The 24203-nt window shown below is 57.0% G+C and overlaps 1 protein-coding gene across 2 annotated transcripts in view; it reads right to left on the reverse strand.

Moving 5' to 3' along the window:
• Positions 1–617: 617 nt before the first annotated feature.
• KCTD16 (potassium channel tetramerization domain containing 16) overlaps positions 618–24203 on the reverse strand; it is a 55076-nt gene continuing 31490 nt past the window's right edge. For both annotated transcript variants that reach the window (XM_064388370.1, XM_064388369.1), the window contains exon 3: positions 618–1567. In XM_064388370.1, coding sequence (XP_064244440.1) covers positions 1116–1567 — 452 coding nt within the window. In that variant the 3' untranslated portion in view covers positions 618–1115. The remainder of the gene's footprint in view (positions 1568–24203) is intronic.

The following is a 24203-nucleotide window of genomic DNA, read 5'->3' on the forward strand; positions in this document are numbered from 1 at the left end:
CAGCCCAGCCCTTCCCACAGCTCCGGGGACACGGGCACAGGGCGTGCTCTGCTGCAGTGCCACACGGCCCTGGCACGGCTGGCACTCACAGAAGGGGCTGCAGGGAGCTCCTCTGGGGCTGCTTCCCCCTGGCACAGCCCTGCTCCCTCCTGCAGCCACAGCTCAGAGCCCCCCGGGCGGGCTGGGGGATTTCTGGGGCAGAGGGGCGCAGTGCCCACTGTCCCTGCCAGCTGGGACAGCCACTGCTGGCACACACACCTGGCACCTGAGCAGCCAGCGCCTCCCCAGCACCCCCACAGCCCGGAGCCACCCCTGCAGCTTTCCAGGGGGATCAGCACGCCCCTAACAGCCTTGGGAAACACAGCAGGGACAAGGGCACCCCAAACAAACGGGATATTTGCTGATGGTAACACAAACCCAGAGGCTGCACCTGCTCTCTGCTGGGACACCTTTACAGTGCCCCAGGGAAGGGAAGGACTGGCAGGGGAGCAGCACAGAGACAGGGAGATGGATCTCTACTGCTCAGCCCTCAAAGGCCTGGAGAAGAGACGGGACATCCACAGACTAAAAAAAATGCTCTTTTCTGAGAAAGTGCAGTTATAAGGAGAGAGCCAGAAAATCTTTAAGCAATATATATTGATATATATACACATATATATATACACAGAGATATATATACACACATATATATATGCACATATATAAATACACATGCTTAAACTGCCGGGGCAGAGCTGGGGCGTTGTGCTGTGCTCCTCCCTGCGGGCACCGTGCCCCCGGCAGGGTGCAGAGGGCACGGAGCCCTCCCCATGCCCTGCCTGCTCCGGGGCCACACGAGCGTCCCTCGGGGTGGGCCTGCTGGTGCCCTTAAGGTTTTCAGCTTGTGTAAGACTCCAAGTTTACAAACAAAAGCGTTTGTCATTGTGCTTCCAGGACTGCAAAAATATCGTTCCCCTACGACTAGAAATGTTAAGGTGAAATAGGCAAATTAGGCAGTACTAGAGATGGATTTTGGTTTTGGCGACCTAACAAATAGTTGTTGTTGGGAATTACTGTTGTGTCACTTGGGATCTGGCTCTAGCGTAACAAGGCCGTGTGCTCTGCCCACCCGAAGCCTAGAGGTGGTACTTCCGCAGCAGTTCGGATTGCCAGGGGTGCTTCCTCTCGGGAAACCTCTCTGGGATTTTGATTTTGAGGAAATCCTGGATACATTTCTCCAGCTCTTCCTCGATGGAGAGCTTCTCCTTGACTGCTTTCTTCTTGCTGGAGTTGGACTCGCGGGAGCCGGAGGTGAGCGTCCGCAGCAGGTCGCTCTTCCTGCGGATCTCGGACTGCTGCAGCAGCTGCACCGGGCCCTTCTTGGCCGGCCGGTCCAGAGTCTGGATGTTGGGCTGGCGCGTGACGGGCCCGCAGATGACGGTCTCCTGCGGGGAGCTGGCCTCGGACTGGCTGTCGCAGCTCGACGTGGACAGCTCGTTGCAGGACGTGCCGCTCTCGCCCTCCTTGTCGCCCTTGCCGTTCTTGCAGCAGCAGTCGCAGTGGGACGAGGACCAGCGGGAGGGCTCGCCTGCAGGGGGACAGAGAGCCCGGGGTTACGGCAGCTCCAGACCCCCCCAGAGCCCAGGACAGGCTGCTGAGCCCCCTTGGGCTGGCAGGGCAGCCAGGGCCACAGGACCCTCGCAGGGACCTCCCCTGGACATCACCACAGCGCCAGCACAGCTCCCCCAGGACCCAGCAGCAGCACATCCCCGTTAGCCTGGAGCTCCTCACCCACCCCACTGCCTTGGGCTGCTCCATATCCAACGTGGGCTGAAACCTCTGCAGAGATCCCCAGGGAGGAACCACAACTGAGCCCTGACTTCTCCAGACACCATTCCTGCTCTGAGGCTCCTCAGCAGAGCCAGCTGGGGCAGCCAGCACTGCCAGCCTCTGTCCTGGCGGGCATCACCCCCCAACACCCCAGTCCTGCCTCCGAGCAGCCTGGGCACACCCAGCCAGAGCTTCTGGGGACAGCGGGCCCTTCCCCTGCAGAGCCCGGCCAGGGAAGCCAGGACAGTGACGGTTCTGGTGCTGCGGCGCAGGGCTGGGCTCTGCTCTCCAGCTGGAGCCCTGCCCAGCCGCAGCAGTCCGTGACCGAGGGGAGAGCTGGCACGGGGAACTGCGGCTCCGTGCCCACGGCAGCACAGCCAGCACGGACACACAGGTCATCGGGGAGCATCCATCCTGCCTGGCAGGGAGGGCCCCCGCCAGCCCTGCCAGCCCTGACACCCCCAGACCATGGAAACACCACTGGGGAACGGCCCCCGCCAGCCCTGCCAGCCCTGACACCCCCAGACCATGGAAACACCACTGGGGAACGGCCCCCGCCAGCCCTGCACAGCCCTGACACCCCCAGACCATGGAAACACCACTGGGGAACGGCCCCTGCCAGCCCTGCACAGCCCTGACACCCCCAGACCATGGAAACACCACCGGGGAGCAGCCCCTGCCAGCCCTGCACAGCCCTGACACCCCCAGACCATGGAAACACCACCGGGGAGCAGCCCCTGCCAGCCCTGCACAGCCCTGACACCCCCAGACCATGGAAACACCACTGGGGAACGGCCCCTGCCAGCCCTGCACAGCCCTGACACCCCCAGACCACGGAAACACCACTGGGGAACGGCCCCTGCCAGCCCTGCACAGCCCTGACACCCCCAGACCACGGAAACACCACTGGGGAACGGCCCCTGCCAGCCCTGCACAGCCCCCAGACCATGGAAACACCACCAGGGAACAGCCCCTGCCAGCCCTGCACAGCCCCCAGACCATGGAAACACCACCAGGGAACAGCCCTGCACAGCCCTGCACAGCCCTGACACCCCCAGCCCACCGGAGGCACCACCCGGCTCTGCAGCCCTGCTCTGACCATGACAGGAGCCACTGCCTGTCCCCAGTGTCACCCCCTGAGGGTCCCTCAGGTGGGACAGGGGCTGCAGGAGCAACAGAGAACGGGGCTGCTCTGGCTGGAGCTGCAGCTCTGCCCTGGGCTGGCAGCGGCGACAGGGACACATGGTGACAGGGACACATGGTGACAGGGACACAGGTCACAGCTGCACCAGAGCTCCTGTGGGGCCAGCTGGGGAAACATCCTCCCACCATGGACTCAGGTGACTTTTTGCTGCTCTGCCCCCGCTCCATACCCCCACTGAAAAATGGGGAAAAGGAAGGAAAAAGAGAAATAGATGTTGGTGCCAATTGAGAGCCCCTGAGGCCGGGGGCAGAGCCTGGGGTGGGGAAGGGGCTGTGAGCACTGGGAGCCCCATGGCACTGCCCTGCTCTCCTGTGTCTCCATCCTCACCCAGGCAGGCACACAGAGCACACTATTTACAGGAACAGGCGGAAAACCAGAAGCCAGGAAGCCTCCTCATCTCCTCCCTGCTCTTCCCTGTCAATGATGAAGGAGTCTCTCAGTCTGGGAGCTGCAGGGCCACTCTAATTTACAGACTCACTTCAAAGCTGCCCTGTGTCTTGTCTGAAAACAGTCAATAATGGCTAAACGGAAATTTTTTATCCATTTCTAGTCTTGCACAAAGGCATTATAAGCTGAGCCCGTGTAAAACCCTGACCCACGTGCTCTGAGAACACTTCAGGATCTGTGTGGATTCCACTTCCTAACTGCAGCTGGCACCCACAGCCCACAGCAGTGGGACAGTGCTGAAACCCAGAGGGGTTCCAGCCAGGAGCAGGGCTCAGGCTGTGCCTCGAGCACCCAAACCATTCACCCGAGCCCAAACCTCCCCTGCAGGGCCCAGGGCACTGCTGGCATCACCAGTGGGGCTCTGCAAGCTCACAGTGCTCAGGCCACGGACCCTTCTGCAGGCTGGGACTCGGGGCTGCCACATGGCCCCGGGATTTAGGGCTGGGAGGGACGTTTGTGTCACTGCCCACCATGGGCAGGGACACCCACCACGGGCAGGGGGACACCCACCACGGGCAGGGACACCCACCACAGGCAGGCACACCCACCATGGGCAGGGACACCCACCATGGGCAGGGACACCCACCAGGGGCAGGGGGACACCCACCACGGGCAGGGACACCCACCATGGGCAGGGGGACACCCACCAGGGGCAGGGACAGTCCCCACGGGCACAGGGGACACCCACCAGGGGCAGGGGCAGGGACACCCACCAGGGGCAGGGACACCCACCACGGGCAGGGACACCCACCAGGGGCAGGGGGACACCCCCACAGCCCGGGTCTCTCCAGGCTGGCTGTGCTCACTCCCACGGGTGGGCAGGCACATCTCCCGGGGCTGTGGGGAAGGAGAAGGGACGGAGCCGGGTGGCAGCTGGGGCACAGGGACCCACCAGCTGCCTCAGGCACTGCTACAGCAGAGGCTTCATTACCACAAAACAGGGTTTTTATAAGTCAATTAAGACCTATTAGATGCTAATTTCACTTAATGAATATTCACCAACAATGGGCACACCACGGCTAAGCCAGGAGACAGAGAGGCTTTGCCCCAGCAAGCAGTTCTGTTGCTGCCCAGGTGCCAGTGGCACAGGTGGATGGGGCAGCAGGAGCCTCTGCTCCCCTGGGCACGGGGTGCCCGGTGTGCCAGGGCCGGGTGTGCCCGGCTGCAGAGCCCACAGCTGCCCGGGCCGGGGCTCCTGGGGCTCCTGGGGCTCTGGGGACAGCCAGGGGGTCACGGAGCCGTCTCTGTGCCCGGGGGATGCCTGCAGCAGCAGCGGGCACGGAGGGGCTGAGCCCAGCCCGGCACCAGCAGCAGAGGAGCATCGGATGACTGAGCCACAGCACCCGGTAATTAATGTCTAAATGCTTTGAGATTCTTAGATAAAAGTGGCTAATTAATTCTGGCCTGGCTTTCCTGCTTTCCTCCCTGATCTCAGCACATTTCTCTCCCAGTGCCCTAATTATAATAATTATTATTAGAATCTTCTGAAGCAGCAGCAAAGCCTCTGATGTATAATTGACACACGAGCCAGCAGCCACCCAGTTTTCCCCTTCTCCTCTCCGTCTTTCCCAAGCAGGCTGCAAGGAGGGAATGGGGAATCCCTGTGCAGGAGGACAGATGCTGTGAGAGAGCTGGGGAGGAGCTGGGAGCGAGACCAGAGTGACAAAGGCAGGGAAGAGTTTTCATGGTGAGAGACGGCCCAGGGACCTCCCCCAGCTCAGACACCCCTGATCAGGGCTTGAACTGGGAGATGCTGAGCCTGGGGTGAAGAGCCCAGCACGGAGAGTCCTGGGGGCACAGGGCAGGGCCCCCATCCCATTATCCCATCCCATCCCATCCCATCCCATCCCATTATCCCATCCCATCCCATCCCATCCCATCCCATCCCATCCCATCCCATCCCATCCCATCCCATTATCCCATGCCATGCCATGCCATCCCATCCCATCCCATTATCCCACCCCTGTGCCCCCAGCTGGCAGTGCCACCCCAAGGGCAGCGGGGCTGCACAAACACTCCGAGGGGTCCAAGAGTGCCCCATGCCCTGTGCCCAGAGATAAAATGCTGTCATATTTCAGAACAAATGTTACAAATTTCCGTTCTCTGGGAAATCTCCACATTTTCAGTTTTACTCCTCTTGAGTTTGGACTGAAAGGGGCAGCTCTGGGAGGGCACTCCCTGGGGTGGGACTGAGCTCTCCCACAGCTCTGCCCTCGCAGGCTCCTTCTCACAACAGTGTTCCTTGTGTCCGGTTTCTGCAGCTTGCACAGCCCTTTTTGCTGATGTTTGTGGGCAGGCTGGGGATGGTGACACGGCTGGGGAGGGACAATGTCCCCAGGCAACAGCTCAGACACATCTGGTGCCCGTTTCCGAGGCAGACAGGGACATGTTCTGTATCAGATGCTCATTTACCTCCACGTGTGTGGCTGTACCAACCTCCCAGCCTGTGATCATCACTTGAGCCATTTTCCCACTGTTCTCAATCCACTCTGGCCCATTTATGTTGTCCTCTTACCTTTTATTCCTTTCCCTTCTCTTTCTGCTTTAGGGCTTTGTTGTTGGTTTGATTTATTTCTGTTTCACGCTCCTTTTATCCTTCCTGTCCCATGGCTTTCACCTCTCCTCTGGGTTTTGCTGCCTCCCCCTCCTCCCTGTGTGTGCTGTGCTGGGGCTGATGGCACTAATTTGAGCACTGATTGCCCACTGTGCCCACTGGCAGGGCTGGCAGGGAGCAGCTGCCTGCCACCTCGGTGCCACTGCAGCCCTGTCCCCGCCGTGCCTCCAGCCCTGGGGACCCAGGAGTGCAGCCTGGAGCTCTCAGACACATCCCCGCTGTGCTGGGGTCAGTCCCAGCTGCATTTGCCCGGCTGAGGACAGGTGACACTGCTGCAGTGCCACTCTGATGGGGGCAGGCTCTGGGGCGTGCCCAGCGCCTCTGGGTCTGTGTCCACGGGGGAACTGAGGGGTTGGGATTGATGAGAGACCGAGCTCCAATGGGTGCTTTAATAAATCCATTCTGCCTCGCTAACGGGCCACATTTACCAGCAGAAATGCCCCAGTCTGAATGGAATGACCCAGCTAGAGCTGAGGAGTGATGACAGCTCCAGGCACTGACGGCTGCAGGTCTGTCCTGGCAGCAGGACAGACACCCCGGGATTTATTTGCTTTAATTTGCTTTTAGGATCAAGCATCTGCAGGAAAATTTCAGTGAGACAGTCCCGGGAAGGACTTGGCAGTGACACCATTGGTCTGAGCCCTCCCATGTGTTCAAAGGCAGCCGAGAGTGGGGGAGAGGGACCAGGGGAGAGCAGGAACTGGGGAGAAGGGGAACCAAGGGAGGAAGGGAACAGGCAGAGCCTGTGGCTGCTCCAGCACACTTAGGAAGCTCACACAAATTTTTACCCTTCTGGGGACACCTGGTTGCTGCCATCTGATTTGAATTCAATTGAAATTTAAATTAAAATTTAACATTTCCAGTTCAAAGTATTTTCCATTTAAATATTCTGAACTTGCCAACCCAATATAAAGCCCAGAATTGTTCCCGGGTCTGTCTTGCTCGTGCACAGTGATTTTCAGCCGGTGCCCAGCAGCACACACACTGCCATCAGGAGTCTCCCAGCACACTGTCGTTTCATCAGCACTCCTGCAATCTTCCCTAAACACTTGGTTCTGGAAGTGAACTTCTGTAAGAGCATCAGATTTGTTTGAAAATAAAAATAAGTTCCCCAAATGGTGAAGAAAAAAGACCTGGTGTTAAAATACCAGAAGGCATATTTAATGAGCCAAAATATTTATATAGGGATCTTCTCAAAGTAACATGTGATGAAGTTGAAACTGGGAGAGGAGGAGCAGCAGCGTGGTGAGGCACAGGCAGAGTGGGGAGCAGCTCTGCTCGTGTCTGGGAGCTGTGGGCACCCCAGGCTGGAGACAGCTCCTCCGGGCTCTCACCCTCCTGGGCTGGGCAGGGGACACCCTGGACCCTGCTGGTGTCCCCAGGCTGGCCACCACTGCAGAGCCAAGCCTTCAGTGTGCCCCCTGCACCCCAGGCTGCTCCCCAAACCCAGCTGTGCCCCCTGCACCCCCAGGCTGCTCCCCAAACCCAGCTGTGCCCCCTGCACCCCCAAACCCAGCTGTGCCCCCTGCACCCCAGGCTGGCCACCACAGCAGAGCCAAGCCTTCAGTGTGCCCCCTGCACCCCAGGCTGGCCACCACTGCAGAGCCAAGCCTTCAGTGTGGGTCCTGCACCCCAGGCTGCTCCCCAGCCCCAGCTGTGCCCCCTGCACCCCAGGCTGCTCCCCCAAACCCAGCTGTGCCCCCTGCACCCCCAGGCTGCTCCCCCAGCCCCAGCTGTGCCCCCTGCACCCCCAGGCTGCTCCCCCAGCTCCAGCTGTGCCCCCTGCACCCCAGGCTGCTCCCCCAGCCCCAGCTGTTCCCCCTGCACCCCCAGGCTGCTCCCCCAGCTCCAGCTGTGCCCCCTGCACCCCAGGCTGCTCCCCAAACCCAGCTGTGCCCCCTGCACCCCCAGGCTGCTCCCCCAGCCCCAGCTGCCCCCCTGGCCCCTGGCCAGGCTGCAGCAGGAGCAGAGCTGGGTGCTGCCCCTCCAGCTCTCCCTGGGATCCTCCCTGCTGGTTCTGCAGGGACTCTGCCTGCAGGAGAGCAGGACAAGACGAGCCTGGTCTGTGGGGAGGGCTGAGGTCTCAGCATTCTGCACTCCAGCACAGCAGCAGTGCCTGGAGGAATAACTCAGAGCTGCTGGCTCCCTGGCTCAGTGCTCCCCTTTCCCAGGACTGTGAACAGAAACAATATTTGGCCATCAGGACTGAGGCATTTCGGTGTATTTCCCTCTGGGAAAGCAATGTTGGTATGAAAACCTGGCACTTCAGTTTTCCCCTGCCGACAGCATTTGCTCTTTCTGTTCTGCCAAACAACTCCAGCTCGGGTAAGTTTGGAGCACAGAGAACTCACAGCTGTCACTATTTGCATCTTCCTTCTTCCAGTTCAGCCTTGCTTCCTCAAATTTAAGACTTTTCTGAGTATTTTTTGATTCCTCAATGCCATATTAACCCAGTACCTTAACACAGCCCTTCCTTTTGCTCTCTGTTACTTTCCATTGATGCTCAAGACCTTGAAAGTGCAGTTTGATGGAAAGCGAGCAGCCTGGGCTGAGGAGCAGGGGTTTCCTTGTGCTCTCTGGGGGCCCTGGGTGACCCCTGGCCAGGCTGACCTGCAGGGCACACACAGAGCCCTCTGCTCAGCCAGCACAGCCACAGCCACAGTGCAGGGAGCGACCCGGGACCAGGGACTGAGCCTCTCTGAAGAGAGATACTCAATCAGGCATTAATTAAAGCACAGGCAGGACCACATCAGTCTGAATGATCAAACAGGTCCCTGATGCTGCCCCAGCTCTGGAACTGCTGCCAGAGCTTTGCAGCAATGCAGGGTGAGGGCAGAGCCAGCCCAGCCTGGCCGTGGGCACTTCCAGGGCTGGCAGCCCACACCTCTCTGACAATAATACCTGGATGTTTCCATGCCTAGATGGAGCCCCCCAGTTCCATTAAATGAGCCCCGTTCTGGACACCTGCTTTCATTAGCAAAGCCACAGTGTTTATTGCTCCTGCTTCTCCAAGACCTGTGTGAGAAACTGCTGACAGATGGTTGTGGTAATGTGGGAGCCAGAATTCTTGAATTTTTGGAAATTAGAGCTCATGAACTCAAAAATGCTCTGGAGATCCGAAGCTATCATGTCAGCCTATGTTGTTCCAATTAATTGCAATCAATCGCTAATTGAGAGCTATTTTAAGACTTGTCATTACTCTGAACATAATGGAGAATAAATTGCATGTTCCCCTTTACCCCCACCACAAATGACATCAGTGCAAAGAGATCTCAGGAAACAGAGTGAGAAAGGAGCAGGAGCCGGTTCCTGTTTCCTCCTGTCCCCTGGCAGGTGCAGTGACACAGCAGCTCTGGGGTCAGGAGGGAAGAGACGAGGGCTGAGAGGCACCAGGGCCACAGGCAGCTCGGGGGCTCCACCTCCAGCCCTTGCCAGCATGGCAGCTCTGGTATCTCTGTTTTAATGAGCTGAGCTCAGTTTTCCCTAAGATCCCTGCCAAGCCAAGCTCTCTGATATTCCATGGCAGCCCTGGGGACAGGAGGCACGGCTTGGACTGGGTCTGCTGGGGGCAGCAGTTTGGTTTGGCTTTACAGCCAGGGCCCCACATCCTAACAGAGCTATCGTGACATATTGTGACATTATTGAGACCCAAATCACCCAAAGAAGTGCTCAGCACCAGGCTGGGGTGTGCTGCAGTGCTGGGGCAGGCAGCCCCCGCAGGGACAGAGCTCAGGGACAGCCAGCCTGTCACTCACTGTCACCCTGAGACGGGCACAGCTCGACAGGCTGGTCCATCACTGCAGGAGGGAAATCCCCAGGCTGAGAGATAACCAGCTCCTAAATGAGGAGCTTCTGCTAGCAGCCAAGAGTAAGGCAGCTTTTAATCCAGCTACAGTTCTGCTGTTGTTTCATGACATTTTCATTTGGATACAGCTGGAACAAGCCCAGCTCTCCTTTTAAAAGGCCCAAGTTTCACTTTTTTCCCCCAATGATTTAATGCCATACTCTCTTCCTTTCACTTCCCACCTGGTCCTTATCTGCACTGTAGATAAATCTGTGTCTCCTTGGGCCCTGGCCGTGGCCTCTGTGCCACAGTCACATGGAGAAATTCACCCCTTTCACCTCTCATTTGTTCTGTTCTTGCAGTCGCTCCAGTTTCTTCTCTCTCATCTTTTACTCTCAGTATCAAGTGATCTGCTATTCTGGGAGTATCCTCCCGTTGTCCCTTTGTCTCTGCTCCAGTGCTGTTCCCAAAAGTCACCCTTCCCAGGAGCTGTCCCCAGGGCTCTGCAGTCCCCTTCTCCTCAGGCTGCAGCTTCCTGCCTCTGCCTTGCCAGTCCTGCCTTCCCTTCCCACAGCAGGGGTTACCATGCTAGCAATCAATAATTAAGCTGTATAACAGGGCTATCAATCAATAATTAAGCTTTATAGCAGGCAGCAAGCTGTTACAGCACACAACTGAAGTGACTGCTGAAGAAGGCAGGTGGTGGGAGGAGTTTCATTGAATTTAAAGCAAATATTGCTGCAGGTGAGTGAATGCAGCCCTGCTGCTCCCCCTGGCAGCTCCCGGGGTGGCTCAGGGGAGGAGAGGATCCGGTGCCAGGCCCGGCTGTCTCCTGGGAGAGGAGCCCCCCAGGAGGGGTCTGCAGGCTGCCCCGTTCCTGGCACACCCGCCCAGCTGGCAAAGCCCAGTGCCCGTGCTGGATGCCACGTGAAGGGTGGCAGACGGAGCACACCAGCTCTGCCAGCAGTACCCCAGGGCCTGCAAGGGCGTCTCTCCCATCTGGACTGGCCAAAGTCACTTGTGAGGCACCAGGAGCAGCCCTGCCCGGGTGACAGGCTGCAGGAGCAACCTGGAGCCCTCAGCCCACCAGGAGTGATTATTTCTCCCCTGCCTCGTTCAGCCCCGTGCTGGCACTGCCCGGGGCTGGCTGGAGCAGCAGAGCCAGCAGGAGCAGCTGCTGCTGCCTGGGCACAGTGACATGATGTATGTCCCTGTCACCGAGGGACACGGACTGTGGCTGCTGCACCTGGGCCGGGCACAGGACAGGGGCCAGGGCAGCAGAGCAGCCAGGAATGGCTCTGCTGAGACATCCAGCTGGAAAAGATGCTTGTGAAAACAATTACTTTGGAAATTACTTCCCTCTTTCCTGCTTAAAGCCATTACTGGTCTCCTAATTAGGGGCTGTTGTGAGGAGAGCATCAGCCTCCTCCCCAGGCAGTGAGGGACGGGACAAGGGAAAACGGCCCCACGGTGCCCCAGGGGAGGCTCAGACTGCATTGCCAGGGAGAATTTCTTTACTGAAAGACTGGTTAAGCATTGGAGCAGGCTGTGCAGGGAAGTGGTTGGGTCCCCATCCCTGAAGTGTCCCAGGCCAGCTTGGATGGGGCTTGGAGCAACCTGGAATAGTGGGAGGTGTCCCTGCCCACGGCAGGGGTGGGAACAAGTTGATATTTAAGGACCCTTCCAACCCAAACTGTGCTGGGATTCTGTGGTTCTACAGGCAGGGCTGGCCCAGCAGTGCCCAGCAGAGTGCCCAGCAGAGTGCCCAGGGCATTCCCAGCTGATTTATCCCCTGGGATGGCAGTGGCATTTCCCACAGGCAGGGACAAACAGCTCGGGCCTGGCTGCCTTTCCCTCAGCCCCAAACCAGCTGCATTTTCCTGATCACCTCCTGAGGACGAGCCCGTGCTGTGGCAGGGGCAGCAGAGGGTCCTGCTGTGGGGCAGAGGTGCCAGCCTGGAGCAGCAGGGACATGGGGACAGCGGCTCGTGCCCCTGCCACGCCCAGCCCTGTCCCTGTTCCTGTCCCTGTCCCTGTCCCTGTCCCTGTCCCTGTCCCTGTCCCTGTCCCTGCCCCTGTGCCTGTCCCTGTCCCTGTGCCTGTCCCTGTCCCTGCCCCTGTCCCTGTCCCTGTCCCTGCCCCTGTCCCCTCCCTGCCCCTGTCCCTGTCCCTGCCCCTGTCCCCTCCCTGTCCCTGTCCCTGTCCCTGCCCCTGTCCCCTCCCTGTCCCTGTCCCTGCCCCTGTCCCCTCCCTGTCCCTGTCCCTGCCCCTTCTCCTCTCCCTGCCCTGTCCCTGTCCCTGTCCCTGCCCCTGTCCCTGTCCCCATCCCTGTCCCAGTCCCTGTCCCCGTTCCTGTCCCTGTCCCTGTCCCTGTCCCTGTCCCTGTCCCTGTCCCTGTCCCCATCCCTGTCCCTGTCCCTGTCCCATCCCTGTCCCCATCCCTGTCCCTGTCCCTGTCCCTGTCCCTGTCCCATCCCTGTCCCTGTCCCTGCTCCAGAGGCCCCGGGAGGTGCAGGGGATGGAGGAGCTGCCGGTGATCGATTCCCGGAGCACAGTCGGGGTCAGAGCTGCTGCTGCTGCTGCCGGGGAAGGGGGGGACGCCCCGAGCCCTCCGCGGGAGCGCAGCCGGGGCTGAGCTCTGCATCAGGGCTGGCACTTTTCTGGGACTATCAGATATCCCTTTCCACAGGGGCACATGCTCGGTTTTTATGAGCTATTTAAGACACCCTCTCTGGAAGTTTTCTTATTTTTTCCCTGTCTGAACCTCATAAACTGGGCTTCTGCTCTGCAGAGATAAATTTGATTTATGTGAGAAACATTCCCGGGCACAGTGGGCTTTGCCTTAAACCCCGTATCTCGCTGTTCAGTGGTGCTGTGGCTTAGCTTGGTTTATTTTCTATCCTCTAAGTGGTGAATTGAACTTTCAGAAATGAATGGTTTGGTTTATCTGATTTAGCATCTTGAGCAAAGCACTTTTGCATCAAATAAATGCAGGCAGTGGGAGACCCTCCAGACACTACTTTATTCCAAACATTTTCAGCACCGGTTTCAAGACCAATTAAGTTACCCATGCCTGAGCAATCCTAAATGCTCTGGGATCAGAAGCTTTTCCCTGTGCAGAGGGTTTGAGGGGATGAGGAGGTGCTGAGCAGCACCCTGTGCACCCTGTGAGGGCTGCCCGAGTCTCCAGGAATCTCCAGGAAGCATTCAGTGCTCTGGGCTGGGCTCAGGGTGGGGATTGGGCACAGCCTGGACATTTCCAACCTCAGCCATTCTGGGATTTCACTTAAAAATGGAAGGTAATTACAGCAGATGGATCCATGGGTGGTGTCCAGCACCACCCAAGAAATCAGCCGGGCTCAGCAAGCCTTGGCAGGGCAGCCTTGGCCAGGCCCTGCCCCATCCCTCAGGCAGACACGGCTCCTCAGAGCGGTGCAGGTTTGGGAAGCAGAGCCTTCAGCTGCTCTAATCACACCCATTGCCTGAGACATTTCCTTCCCCCTTCCCTCCTGCACCCTCCTGGGCCCTTTTGCCATCAAATCAGCTGCAGGAACAAAGTCATTTGGCCAGGGAAGGAGCTTGTTAAGGAACGAGGCTGCTCTGTGGCACAAGAAAACAGAACCCAAGCAGGTCCTTCCACCCCGTGTCTGACAGACAGACTGAGCCCAGCAGGGCAAAGGGGCTTTCTCTGGTGGGGAAGGGTGGAAACCCCAGCAGCCCATGGTTTAAAAGCCCTCCTGCAGCTCTCCTCAAGTCAGCCCCCAGCCATAAGGAAATGGTCTAGAGCTCGTTTTTGGGAGTAATTTCTGGATGCTGACACAGGGAGCAGCTGCTCAGGTCTCACCTATTGCTTTATTTCAGCTTTATCTGGTGAAAACCAAATGCTGCAGCCCAGTTCCTTCGCTGAGGAAAGATAAATTACACTGTAAATGCACGCGTGACCTGCTGGTCAAGAGGCTCATTGTAGTGTTTTATGGTCATTATTTATTGACCAGCTGTGAGGTCTGAATCGGGTGCTTGGAGCTCTCGGAACCAGGCTGGAGCTTTGGGGGGGGACAGGCTCGGCCATGGGGAAGCCCTGGGGGTGCAGAGTCTGGTCCCCAAGGCTGCATCAGCCCCATCCCAGCACCCTGCTCGGCCAGCAGAGAACCCATGTGTGAGGACAGAGACGGGTGGATAAACAGGCCAAAAAGGGCCCAACTATAATTTGAAGAGTGTAAGCGTTTCAGCTTCAGCTCAGCAGCTGAGTGAGAGACAGAAGCTGCTGCTCAGACCGTGCCCAGCTTCCTGAGCGCTGCCCAGGCCTGCGTGCCCCCGGGCCCGCGCTGGCTGCCCCGTGGTTTGCAGCCCTGCCCCGCCATGCCAGGGCACTGAGCCCGGCCAGAGGCACGTCCTGCTCCCCACAGCCGTGCCCTGCAGCCAGCAGAGCCGCAGCTCCAGCGGGTGACGCTGCCGGGGGCTGCGCCGGGCTGGCACGGGGCCCTGCCCGCGGTGCCACACGCGGCCTGGCCCAGGCCTCGCCAGCCATGGCTCAGAGTGCCGGGCTGGGCCAGGCCTGGCCCTGGGGACACTGCCAGCGAGGAGGGGACAGCTCAGCAGCTGTGTGCCAGGAGGAAGCACCCCGTGCACCCGGGGGCCGCTGGGCTCGGGGGCTCTGGAGGGTGCCAGGCCTAGCGGGGTTTATCCGCTCACCTGATATTGTATTTCACTCTCGAATTTCACCTATTGCCTTCAAAAAACAGAGCAAACTCTTACTCAATGTGGGAGATTAATCTGTAACACAAAATATTTAATTAATAGAGTGAAATTTCATTTCATGGGTACTTGCATTTGTGCTGTGATAAGCAGTAGCTGGAGGTCGGGGATTCACCAACGACTGCCGACGACAAAGGAATCGTTCGTCTGCATCGCAGTCAAGCATAGCAAATATCCACGGAGTATTTTGGCATGGTCTGTAATGTTTGCTGTATTAGTCCTGTACATGAATAATTTACAGCTAAAGGTCTGTCTCGTTGCCATCACCAAATCAAAAGCCATTTGCTCTAGTTATGATATCACAGTGACAGCTTGGCTCTGGCAGTTCCCATCCTGCCAGCTGATGGGTTTCACCGAGTTTAAGAGATTTCTCTTACATAGTAAGCAACAATAAAACTAAAAGCAGCATTAGCAGTATCTGGGGCAGAGGCTCCTGCTCGGCTGGGCTCAGTCACACTTGGTGAGCAGAGGCTGAGCTGGGCTGACTCCTTGTCACGGGCACAGCAGCCCCGGGCTGCCCCGTCCTGCCAGCACGGGGCTGGCACTGGGCTCACCCCGTGCTGGCCAGGGGTGCCAGGGGGCTGGGGCAGGGCAGGGCAGGGGTCCAGGACCCTGCCAGGCCAGGGAGCTGCTCCACCTCAGCGTGTGCTGCCTCTGGCCATGCTCCCTGCGGGAGTTTGGTGTTGGGAAAGCATCACAGATCCCAAAGCAGCAGAATCAGAGCCTCATTTACACATTAAGCCTTTTTATATCTCTCTTGCTGCATACAAGGGCCATAAACCAAGCAGAAAAGTGATTTACTTGTGTTTCAAGGCCCCTTTACAGAGACAAAATGATTTATGGGGCCCCCGTGCACATGACCAAGAGGCCCTTAATATTTAACAGCTGTAAAAATCCTGCACAACGCTGTGCAATACCCAGGCCTCCAAACAGATTAAGGTAACTCTGCATACACTGTGCCTGGTCAAATATTAATCACTGAATAATTTAGCCTGTGAATTTATTTTGTTTTAAATCATTCCACAGATAAATTTGCCTGCTCCTGTGTAAATGCATATTTATGATATGGTTATTGGTCTAATGTATGTTTTCTGGTATCCTCCTTTCAGGATATCCATAATAACAGTCAAATCCAAGGAAAAGGAAGGGCGGAGAGCCCAGCAGAAGTTTTCTATGCAGGGCTGCACTTGGCTGGAGCCGCTGCCTGCACCAGGGAGCTCTGGAGATGAGCACTTGGAGCCTCTTTAAATATTGATGGTGTGGCTGGAACGGTTATGAAAGCACTGGGGGAGCACTGGGAGTGATGGAGAAGCCCCAACACGTGGAGAGGAGTGCACAGGAATCCCGGCAGGGCTGGCAGGGACGTGCTCCCACCAGCACCCACTGCCCACCCTGAACGAGCCCCCGTGCCCTGAACGAGCCCCAGAGGAGCCCCCTGCTCAAAGGAGCCCCCAGGTGTCACCCAGAGATCCACCAGCATGCCCACCACACGGCCTCATGGCACCTGGGCACTCAGGGGTGCAGGGCTCACACCCAAGGGCTCATCTGGGAACCTCTGCTTGAAACATTGTCCTGCTGAGCTGAAGGAGAGGCTGTGAGAGACCAGAGCTCACTGACATCCTGGGGAGGCAGAGTCAGCTCAGAGCTCCAGCCAGCCTCACACACTGAGTGCCTCACACACTGAGTGCCTCACACAGCTCCATCCTCACACACAGAGTGCTCACACAGCTCCAGACTCACACAGCTCCATCCTCACACAGCTCCAGACTCACACAGCTCCATCCTCACACACAGAGTGCCTCACACACTGAGTGTCTCATACAGCTCCATCCTCACACAGCTCCATCCTCACACAGCTCCATCCTCACACAGCTCCATCCTCACACAGCTCCATCCTCACACAGCTCCATCCTCACACAGCTCCAGCCTCACACAGCTCCAGCCTCACACAGCTCCAGCCTCACACACTGAGCGCCTCCCATGGCACCAAAACCCCACAGTAACCTTTATTTAACTGATTTTCATGTCCTCATTACGAGTTGGCTGGCAGCGTTGGGATTTGCTCTTGGAGCAAGGTTCTTCTCTCTCAGGGTCACGTTACAGCCCCAGAGGTGTCTCTAGCCCCCAGGGACCCTTCCCACAGAACCCAGCTGCTGGGCAGGGACCTCATTCTGCAGGAGCAGGAGATTCCAGCCCCCCTCCAACCAGAGGGGTCAGACAGGTCCCTCAGCAGAGCAAAAAACATCCTTGAAGTGCATGCCAACCCCTCCAGCCCCCACCAGCCGCCTGTGCTGCTTTGGAATTCAAATCCGCTGGGATCTGCTCTGCCTGAGCCTGCTGGTGCTTCCACAGGCACCACTCTCAGCTCAGGGAGACCCTGCTCAGCCCTCCGAGGAGCCCAGGCAGCAGCAGCTGGACTCCAGCTGGAAAGAGAGAAGTTTAACATTCTGGTAACCTGTGAGAGCTCCTCCATCACAGCAACGAGCCTGACGTTCTTTTAGGAGAATACAAACTTAATTTCAAAGCATCTGGGAAATTCCATTAAGTGATTTATCCTGGAACTGATGAAACTGCAATTTATTTCAGGGCCCAAACCAGCATTAGAGCCAGTCTCGTGAGCTCCACAGTAAAACATCTGCCGCTGAGAATTATTATAACAGCAGAAAGCGTCGGTCTCAGTGAGGCCAGGGTGGGATGGTGGGATGGGCAGTGGCCCATCTGGAGCTCGGGGTGGCCACAAACAGCCTCCAAAGGCTGTTCAAGCAGGGCAAGAGCATTCTGCTTGTTTGTTGTGCTGGGTTTGAAAAAGGCACGGATGCAGGAGGCAAGGAAGAAGAAATACTGTGCTGGATGGAGTTTATTTATCTTGTGAAAGGAAACAAAGACTTCCCGGGACTGAGTAGCTCAATTAGGCGCTGGCTGGAGTGACAGATTTACTGCTTGCTCAACAAATGCTTCTCAGAGCAGAGGCACAAACGGGACGAGAGAATGAGCAGAGGGATCAGGAGAGCCTCAGACAACCCAGGAGAGGACCCACCACCCTGCCCAGGCAGCAGCAGCTCCTGCCGAGTCCGGTCAGAGGATTTGTGCTGCTGTGCCCTGGAGGAGGAGCTGCCCTGAGGAAAGGCCACAGCTGCCCAGACCCTGCCCAGCTGGGCAGTGCCCACGAGCTGCCCAGCCCCGCTGTGGGATTCAGCTGAGTTTGTTCTGGCAGGCTCCTCTCCAGCTGCTCTGCTGGAGATGGGTTTCTTCCTGGAAAGATTCACAGAGCAGTTCCCTTTCTGAAGCTGTTGAGGCAGCGGTGCAGTGGCAGCTCCACAGGCAGCCCTGCATCCTCCAGGAGAGCAGGAGGGCAGCTCCAGCACGGGGGCTCCTCTGGGCAGGGCTGTGCTGACCCAGACCCAGCACCCCTGCATGAGGCACGGCCAGGCTGCTCCCAGCCGGGCTCCCTGGCAGCCAGGGTTTGTGGTTTCGTTTCAGCAAACCAGCAGCAGTGGCAGGCGTTCAAGATTTGCAGGTGCCCAGTGGAAGCTCGGCCCCAAACACCCTGCAATTAGAGCAGAGAAATCACCAGCCCTCCCTCAGTGCCCACCCCAGGAGGATCTGGGGGTTCCGTTCCAGGCAGGCTCTGGAAGGCACAAAAGGTCAAATGTGTGAAACTCCCGGGGATAATCAATGGCAGTTGGGTCCTTACCAACGATTATGTGCTCAGAAATCTTCACTTTTGTGATTAATGCATTGTTTCTTTGGCTCTCCTCTTGATTAACAGGAATCACAGAGAAACACTCACACATGCTATCATTACTGGCTCAGGAGCTCTGCAATTACAGGTTTTAATTAATATCCTGGTTCATTTCAGGGGAACTCTGGCTTTAAGTCTACTTTTTTGGGGACCCAATAGCAGCCGTGGCAGAGATGGAGAGTTCTCCTCTGGCAGCCCGGGGAAAGGGCAAATGAGAAAGAGCATTGCTTGGGATGACTTTGTTCTTCTGCTCTGAAAACCTCTTTTCCAAACAAAACCTCTGGATGCGACCCAAGCCAAGCGGTGATCTATTTCCCATCCCCTCATCAAAGGCTCCTTGTCTGCAGTGGCACAAATGTCCCTGTGCAGTTTTTTGGGAGGTCACCAGGACGATTCTCCAAGTCCTTCTTCCAAGACACCTTGAGCAGATGCCAGCCCTGCCACCACCGAGGGTGTTTGAAGCTGCTTTTCAGTTCTGTGGCACGTGGGGCACAGAATCCCAGCATCACTGGGGTTGGGAGAGCCCTCCCAGCCCCTGGAGTCCAGCTGTGCCTGGTCCCCACCCTGTGCCCAGCCCAGAGCTCCGAGTGCCCCTCCAGCCCTTCCTGGGGCACCGCAGGGATGGGCACCCCACAAAAACTGGATCCCAGTGGATCCCTGTGGGTCTGGCCCGGGTCTGGGCCTCCCTGACGTGCTGTGCCATTAACCTGGCCACAGCTGAGCTTCTCTGAATGGAGGTTTAAGCTGAGCCTGGCTGGGGGCAGGCTGGTGCTGCATCTCCCACTCCTGCCAGGGACACCGTCCTTTCCCCACTTGGATCACTCCCTATTTCCTCATCCTTTCTCTTCCTGCCTCCTCTCCAGAGCTGCTTTTCTCTTGGGGCTGCTCCTTTCCCCGTGGGGAAGCAGGAGCTGGGGATTCTCCCTGCAGTCAGAAACAAGCCAGTGCTGGAACATGCAGGCAGGAGCAAGGCAAGAAGGGAACTATTGTGTTTTAAAATAGGGGAGCATTTCTGTGGGGAAATATAAATGGCTTTCAGTCTCGAAATGTCTTTTTTTTTTGCTTTTTTTTGCCAAGCCTGCCCGTGTTAAAAATGATGGATAGTCTTATCTCTGCACAATCTCCTGGCTGTGCTGGGGAAAATGACCCGGTGCCATTGCTGAGCTCCAGAGTGAGGGCTGCCAGTGCCTGGCATCCAATTTGTCCTGCTGCAAAGTGGGAGCCAGGGGAGCTGCATTTTGGGCATTCCTGAGCTTCAGAGAGAGATTTTTATCCTAAATGAGAATAAGCCAGGCAGACACTGAAGCTGCATCCACTTCCCCACCAGCCCCAGGCACCCCCCTGCCCCAGCCCAGCCTTTGCCTTGGCAGAGCCGGGAGGGCTGAGGGCAGCCCCCCACCCCTCCCTGGGGCTGCTGCTGCTCCTCGTGCCCTCAGCACCCCCGGGGTGGCTGGCACAGAGCTGCCCATGGCCCAGAGCCCTCCCTGCGTGCCAGGGCTGCTCCTGCAATGCCAGCTGCAGCCCGTGGCACCCTACAAACACTGGATGTACCACCCAGAGCCACAGTAAAACAGCCCGGAGCAGTTGCTTAATGGCTTTGATCTGTGCTCTGGTGAGAGCCACGGAGCATAATTATATTCTTGCTTTAAAAAGAGGGAAGGAGAAAAAAAGGCTTTATTTTGATGTTTTAGTGTTTGCTTCCCAGCAATATGTGCTTAAAGGGAACTATGGTAATTTATCTTTCCAATTCCTGCTTTTTACAGCTGAAAAAAAACAGGAATAGCTCCTGTACATTTGCATTTCATTTTTAGCTCAAGCGCCTCGACAAGGATTCAGCCAAACAAATCAGTGCAGTTTGCAGTGAGAGCAGCTCAAGGAAATAAAGCCTCCAGGGATGCTGACAAACACAGGCATCAAAACCAGGATCTGCTCCTCCACAGGGAAAGGAACCCAGCACTTGGAGCAGGCTCGGAGTTTACTGAACTCCTTCCATCAGCTCTGCAGGTTCTGCATGGCTCCCAAAGGCCCAGGGATGGACTGCAGCCCTCTGCAGAACCTGCCAGGACCCAATTCACCCTGAGACCTGAGCCCACCCTCTGCATGGCACAGGGGGGAGCAAAGGGCCCTGGATGGTCCCACAGCATCCCTGCTCTCTCTGCATGGCACAGGAGGGGAACAGAAGCGCCTGGACTGTCCCAAGGCATCCCTGCTCCCGGGCTGTGTAATCCTGCTCCCAGGGCTGCTCCGACCCCGCTCCCAGGGAAGCAGAGGTCGCTGCTGCAGCTCTGCCCGGCCGTGCCCGCTGTACCTGCGAGAGCAGCGCTGGGCTGAGCCGGGCTGAGCCGGGCCGAGCTGGGCTGGGCCGGGCTGAGCCGGGCTGGGCAGAAAGCGGAGCGCTCTAATTGCCAGCCTGAGCCGAGAGGGAGAGCTTTCATCTTCCACACAGCCGAGAGCACAGAGGAGCAGCGAGCCATCTGAAAGGTGCCCGTTGCCCCCGGCTGGCTTTCACCGGGCACCGCTGCCTTTGTTCCCTGTCCTTCTGCTCCCCGAATTCTGCCCGACACAGCCGATTGCTTATTGCCTTTGAAAGAGGGGGAGGAAAAGCCGCTCCCAGGACAGCCCGCGGTCAGGGCCGGCCAGGAGGAGCAGCTCCCAGGCTCTCCAATGCTTTTTGCAATCAAGGCTGCTCAAATTTGCCGTCTGAGACACCCCGGCCGGCGAGGCTGCGGGTGCCAGCCCCGGGCAGCAGGAAAGCTGATCCGCAGGGTTTGTTCGGACAGGGGTTTGTTCGGACAGGGGTTTGTTCGGACAGGGGTTTGTTCGGACAGGGGTTTGTTCAGACAGGGGTTTGTTCGGACAGGGGTTTGTTCGGACAGGGGTTTGTTCGGACAGGGGTTTGTTCAGACAGGGGTTTGTTCGGACAGGGGTTTGTTCAGACAGGGGTTTGTTCGGACAGGGGTTTGTTCGGACAGGGGTTTGTTCGGACAGGGGTTTGTTCCCCACCGTCCTGCTGGGCACCGGCCGTGCCCCGGCAGGAGCGGCTCCGTCCCCTTTCCTTCCACAAAGCACATCAGATGCCCGGCAGCTCCTGGGCCCTCGGCAGCATTTGCATTTCATTTTTAGCTGAGCGCTTTTCAGGCCATCATCATCATCACCAGAACCCACACTGAAGAGGGGAGCTCCCCCCGGACCTGCCCGGGGCTGGGCTGGCTCTGGTCCCTGGGGACACAGGGAGGGGACCCAGCAGGATGTCCCTGCAGGCCACAGAACCACAGAATGCACTGGTTTGTGTTGGAAGGGGCTTTAAAGCTCATCCAGTGCCACCCCTGCCATGGGCAGGAACCTTCTTCTGTCCCAGGCTGCCCCTGAACAAACTGTGTGTGAAGCTTGCCTTGCCTTCCCTGCAAACCCCCACCTCAGAGGAACCTCACCCATTTTATGTGGTTGTACAACATCAAACCATCAAACCACCAACCCGTTCCAGAGGCGATGGGGAAGGCTCCTGGCATTTCCAGGTGATCATGCAGGGGCTGTGTGTCAGCAGCACCCCCAGCTCACCTCCTGCAGGTAGAACTCTGCCGTTTCCTAAGCAGAAAGGTGAAACAACCCAAGCGCTTCATTTCACTAAAAAAAGCTTCATAGAAAAAAATAAATCTGTCTTCCTTGGAAGCATGGTGGTTGTTCCTCTGGAGCAACATGAGGTAAGTGACACAAATAGCTGTGAATGATTCTTTTCCGAGAGCACCTGTGTGGCCATTTTTATCCGAGACAGGAGGCAGCAGCAGCCTCAGACAGAGCATTTTGGGTGAAATATCTCAGGAGCACTCTGAGCTAGAAATGACTACACCAGCTCCCCTTTAGCAACAGATTGCTTTCGAATTCACAGAATGCAAATGCAGATGCTGTTCCTGGCGCTCAACCAAATTAGTGCACAGCACATTTGTTTCTAGAGGAGCAGCATTCAGTACAGCAGGAATAAAAGGGAAGACAATACCTGACATCACCTGCGTTTGCCTGGTTTGTGATTTCTGCATGTGACGCCTCAAAGATCCTGAAGTGACAGCAAACAGCAGCCCTGGGGACACCTCGGGCTGCCTGTCCTGGCAGTAATGAGCAAGGGGAGCTGTAACAGGGAATTCCATGAGGTCCAAGTGTCTGGCACTACAGTCATCTTGGGGGCATTTGTAGGATGGGTCACCCAGCACAGGCCCTGCCTAGCTGCTGTGGCTCTGCTCAAGGAAAATGGGGAAGTTCAAAATCTTATCAGAGCCAGGGATTCAAGGTCTCCCTCGTCCCTGACATTTCCAGCCACTGGAGTGGATCCAGTTTTAATTGCAAGGCTCACCTTACTCCAGCTGTAACATTTCCCCCTTGAAAGGAGCACATTTCCCCCCCAGAAAGCATGGATGGATCTTCTCATCCACAGCCCTGTTCCCTGTAAAATGCCCTCGGAAAACCAGGGATTACTGACTACCAACTCCCCACACAAACTGCTCCTCATCAAGGAGGCACTGAAGTACTTAATACAATTATTCAAAGAACAATTTTCTGGTGCCAGAGCCAGTGTTTTACATCTGCCGCTGTCCCTGCAGTCAGGACTGAGCGCTGTCAGTGAGCTCTGCTCTGGCCCTGGTCCCTCCTCGGGGCTGTGCTCCCTGCTTTGCTCCTGCTGTGTCAGAGCCTGCTCTGCTCTGAGCTGTGGCTGCAGATGAGGGCAGCAGCCACTGCTGCAGCAGGCACTTGGTACTCATTAGTACATCATAGGACAGGTATGTACAGGACAGGTACCCTGCATTGCTGGAGGATGAAGGATCTGTGGTGCTGGAGTCCAAATTGACCCGATTTTTTAGGGGCATCCCACAACCCTGGGAACTGGATCCCCCTCATTTCAGGTGACAATGACACAGCTCCCAGGCCCGAGGATGTGCTGGCAGCTCAGTCCAATCACAGCTCTCCCCAGGCAGTCTCACCTTTCCCATGTGGGTTAATTATAAACATAATATCCAGATTTTTATCTGTTTATCAGATTTCTATACATACAGTAACCTTATTTACCTGGGCAGGGTGGTGGGGGCACCAGTCACTAAACACTTGATGGGTATTATCTGAACTTTAAATGTTATTCCTAGTAAAAATGTCAGCTTGAAAATCAGCTAAGTCCCATGGAAGCAGATCCACAGTGGAGAAGAATTGGTTCATTTCAGGGGAAGTCAATGAAGTTAAACCAATTTCCACAGCTGCTAACACCACCCTGGCTGCTGAACAACAGCAGATCTGTGTTTCCCTGGCTTTCAGCAGAAACACATTCCTTGTTTAAACAGAGAAAGCTGTGCTGAAATAGCTGCCGAGCTTCTGCCTGAAAGAGATCCCAGCTTTTCTGCTTTTTACCCAACAGGACAAAACTGGGCTGTGAAGGCTTTGCCTGATCCGAGATCAGCTCACTCCCAGAGTCATCGTGGCTGGAAGGACTCTGTGACTGTGGATCCTCTGACCCAGCACCAACCCACAGCCCTGGGGTCTGCTCCATCCATCCACCACCAACCCACAGCCCTGGGATCTTCTCTCCTGACCCACACTACCCCACAGCCCTGGGGTCTGCTCCTCACAGCCAGTCTGATCCTCCCTGGGGCAGCCTGAGGACATTTCCCCATCATTGTCAAGATTTTTAAACAAAGGTGTGGAGCCTGAGCTCCAGGAGTCTCTTCCCAAGGCCCATGGTGGGTTTGCCAGCCAGGGTTCTGTGAGGAAAGAGTCTGACAAAACTCCTTTTTGTCACTAATTAAATCTAACTAAAGCTCCCAGTTTTTATGGCCCCCGAGGTCTCCCACACCAGAAATTCCTGCCAGTT

Source organism: Passer domesticus, chromosome 13 (genome assembly GCF_036417665.1).
Source record: "Passer domesticus isolate bPasDom1 chromosome 13, bPasDom1.hap1, whole genome shotgun sequence".
NCBI lineage: Eukaryota > Metazoa > Chordata > Aves > Passeriformes > Passeridae > Passer > Passer domesticus.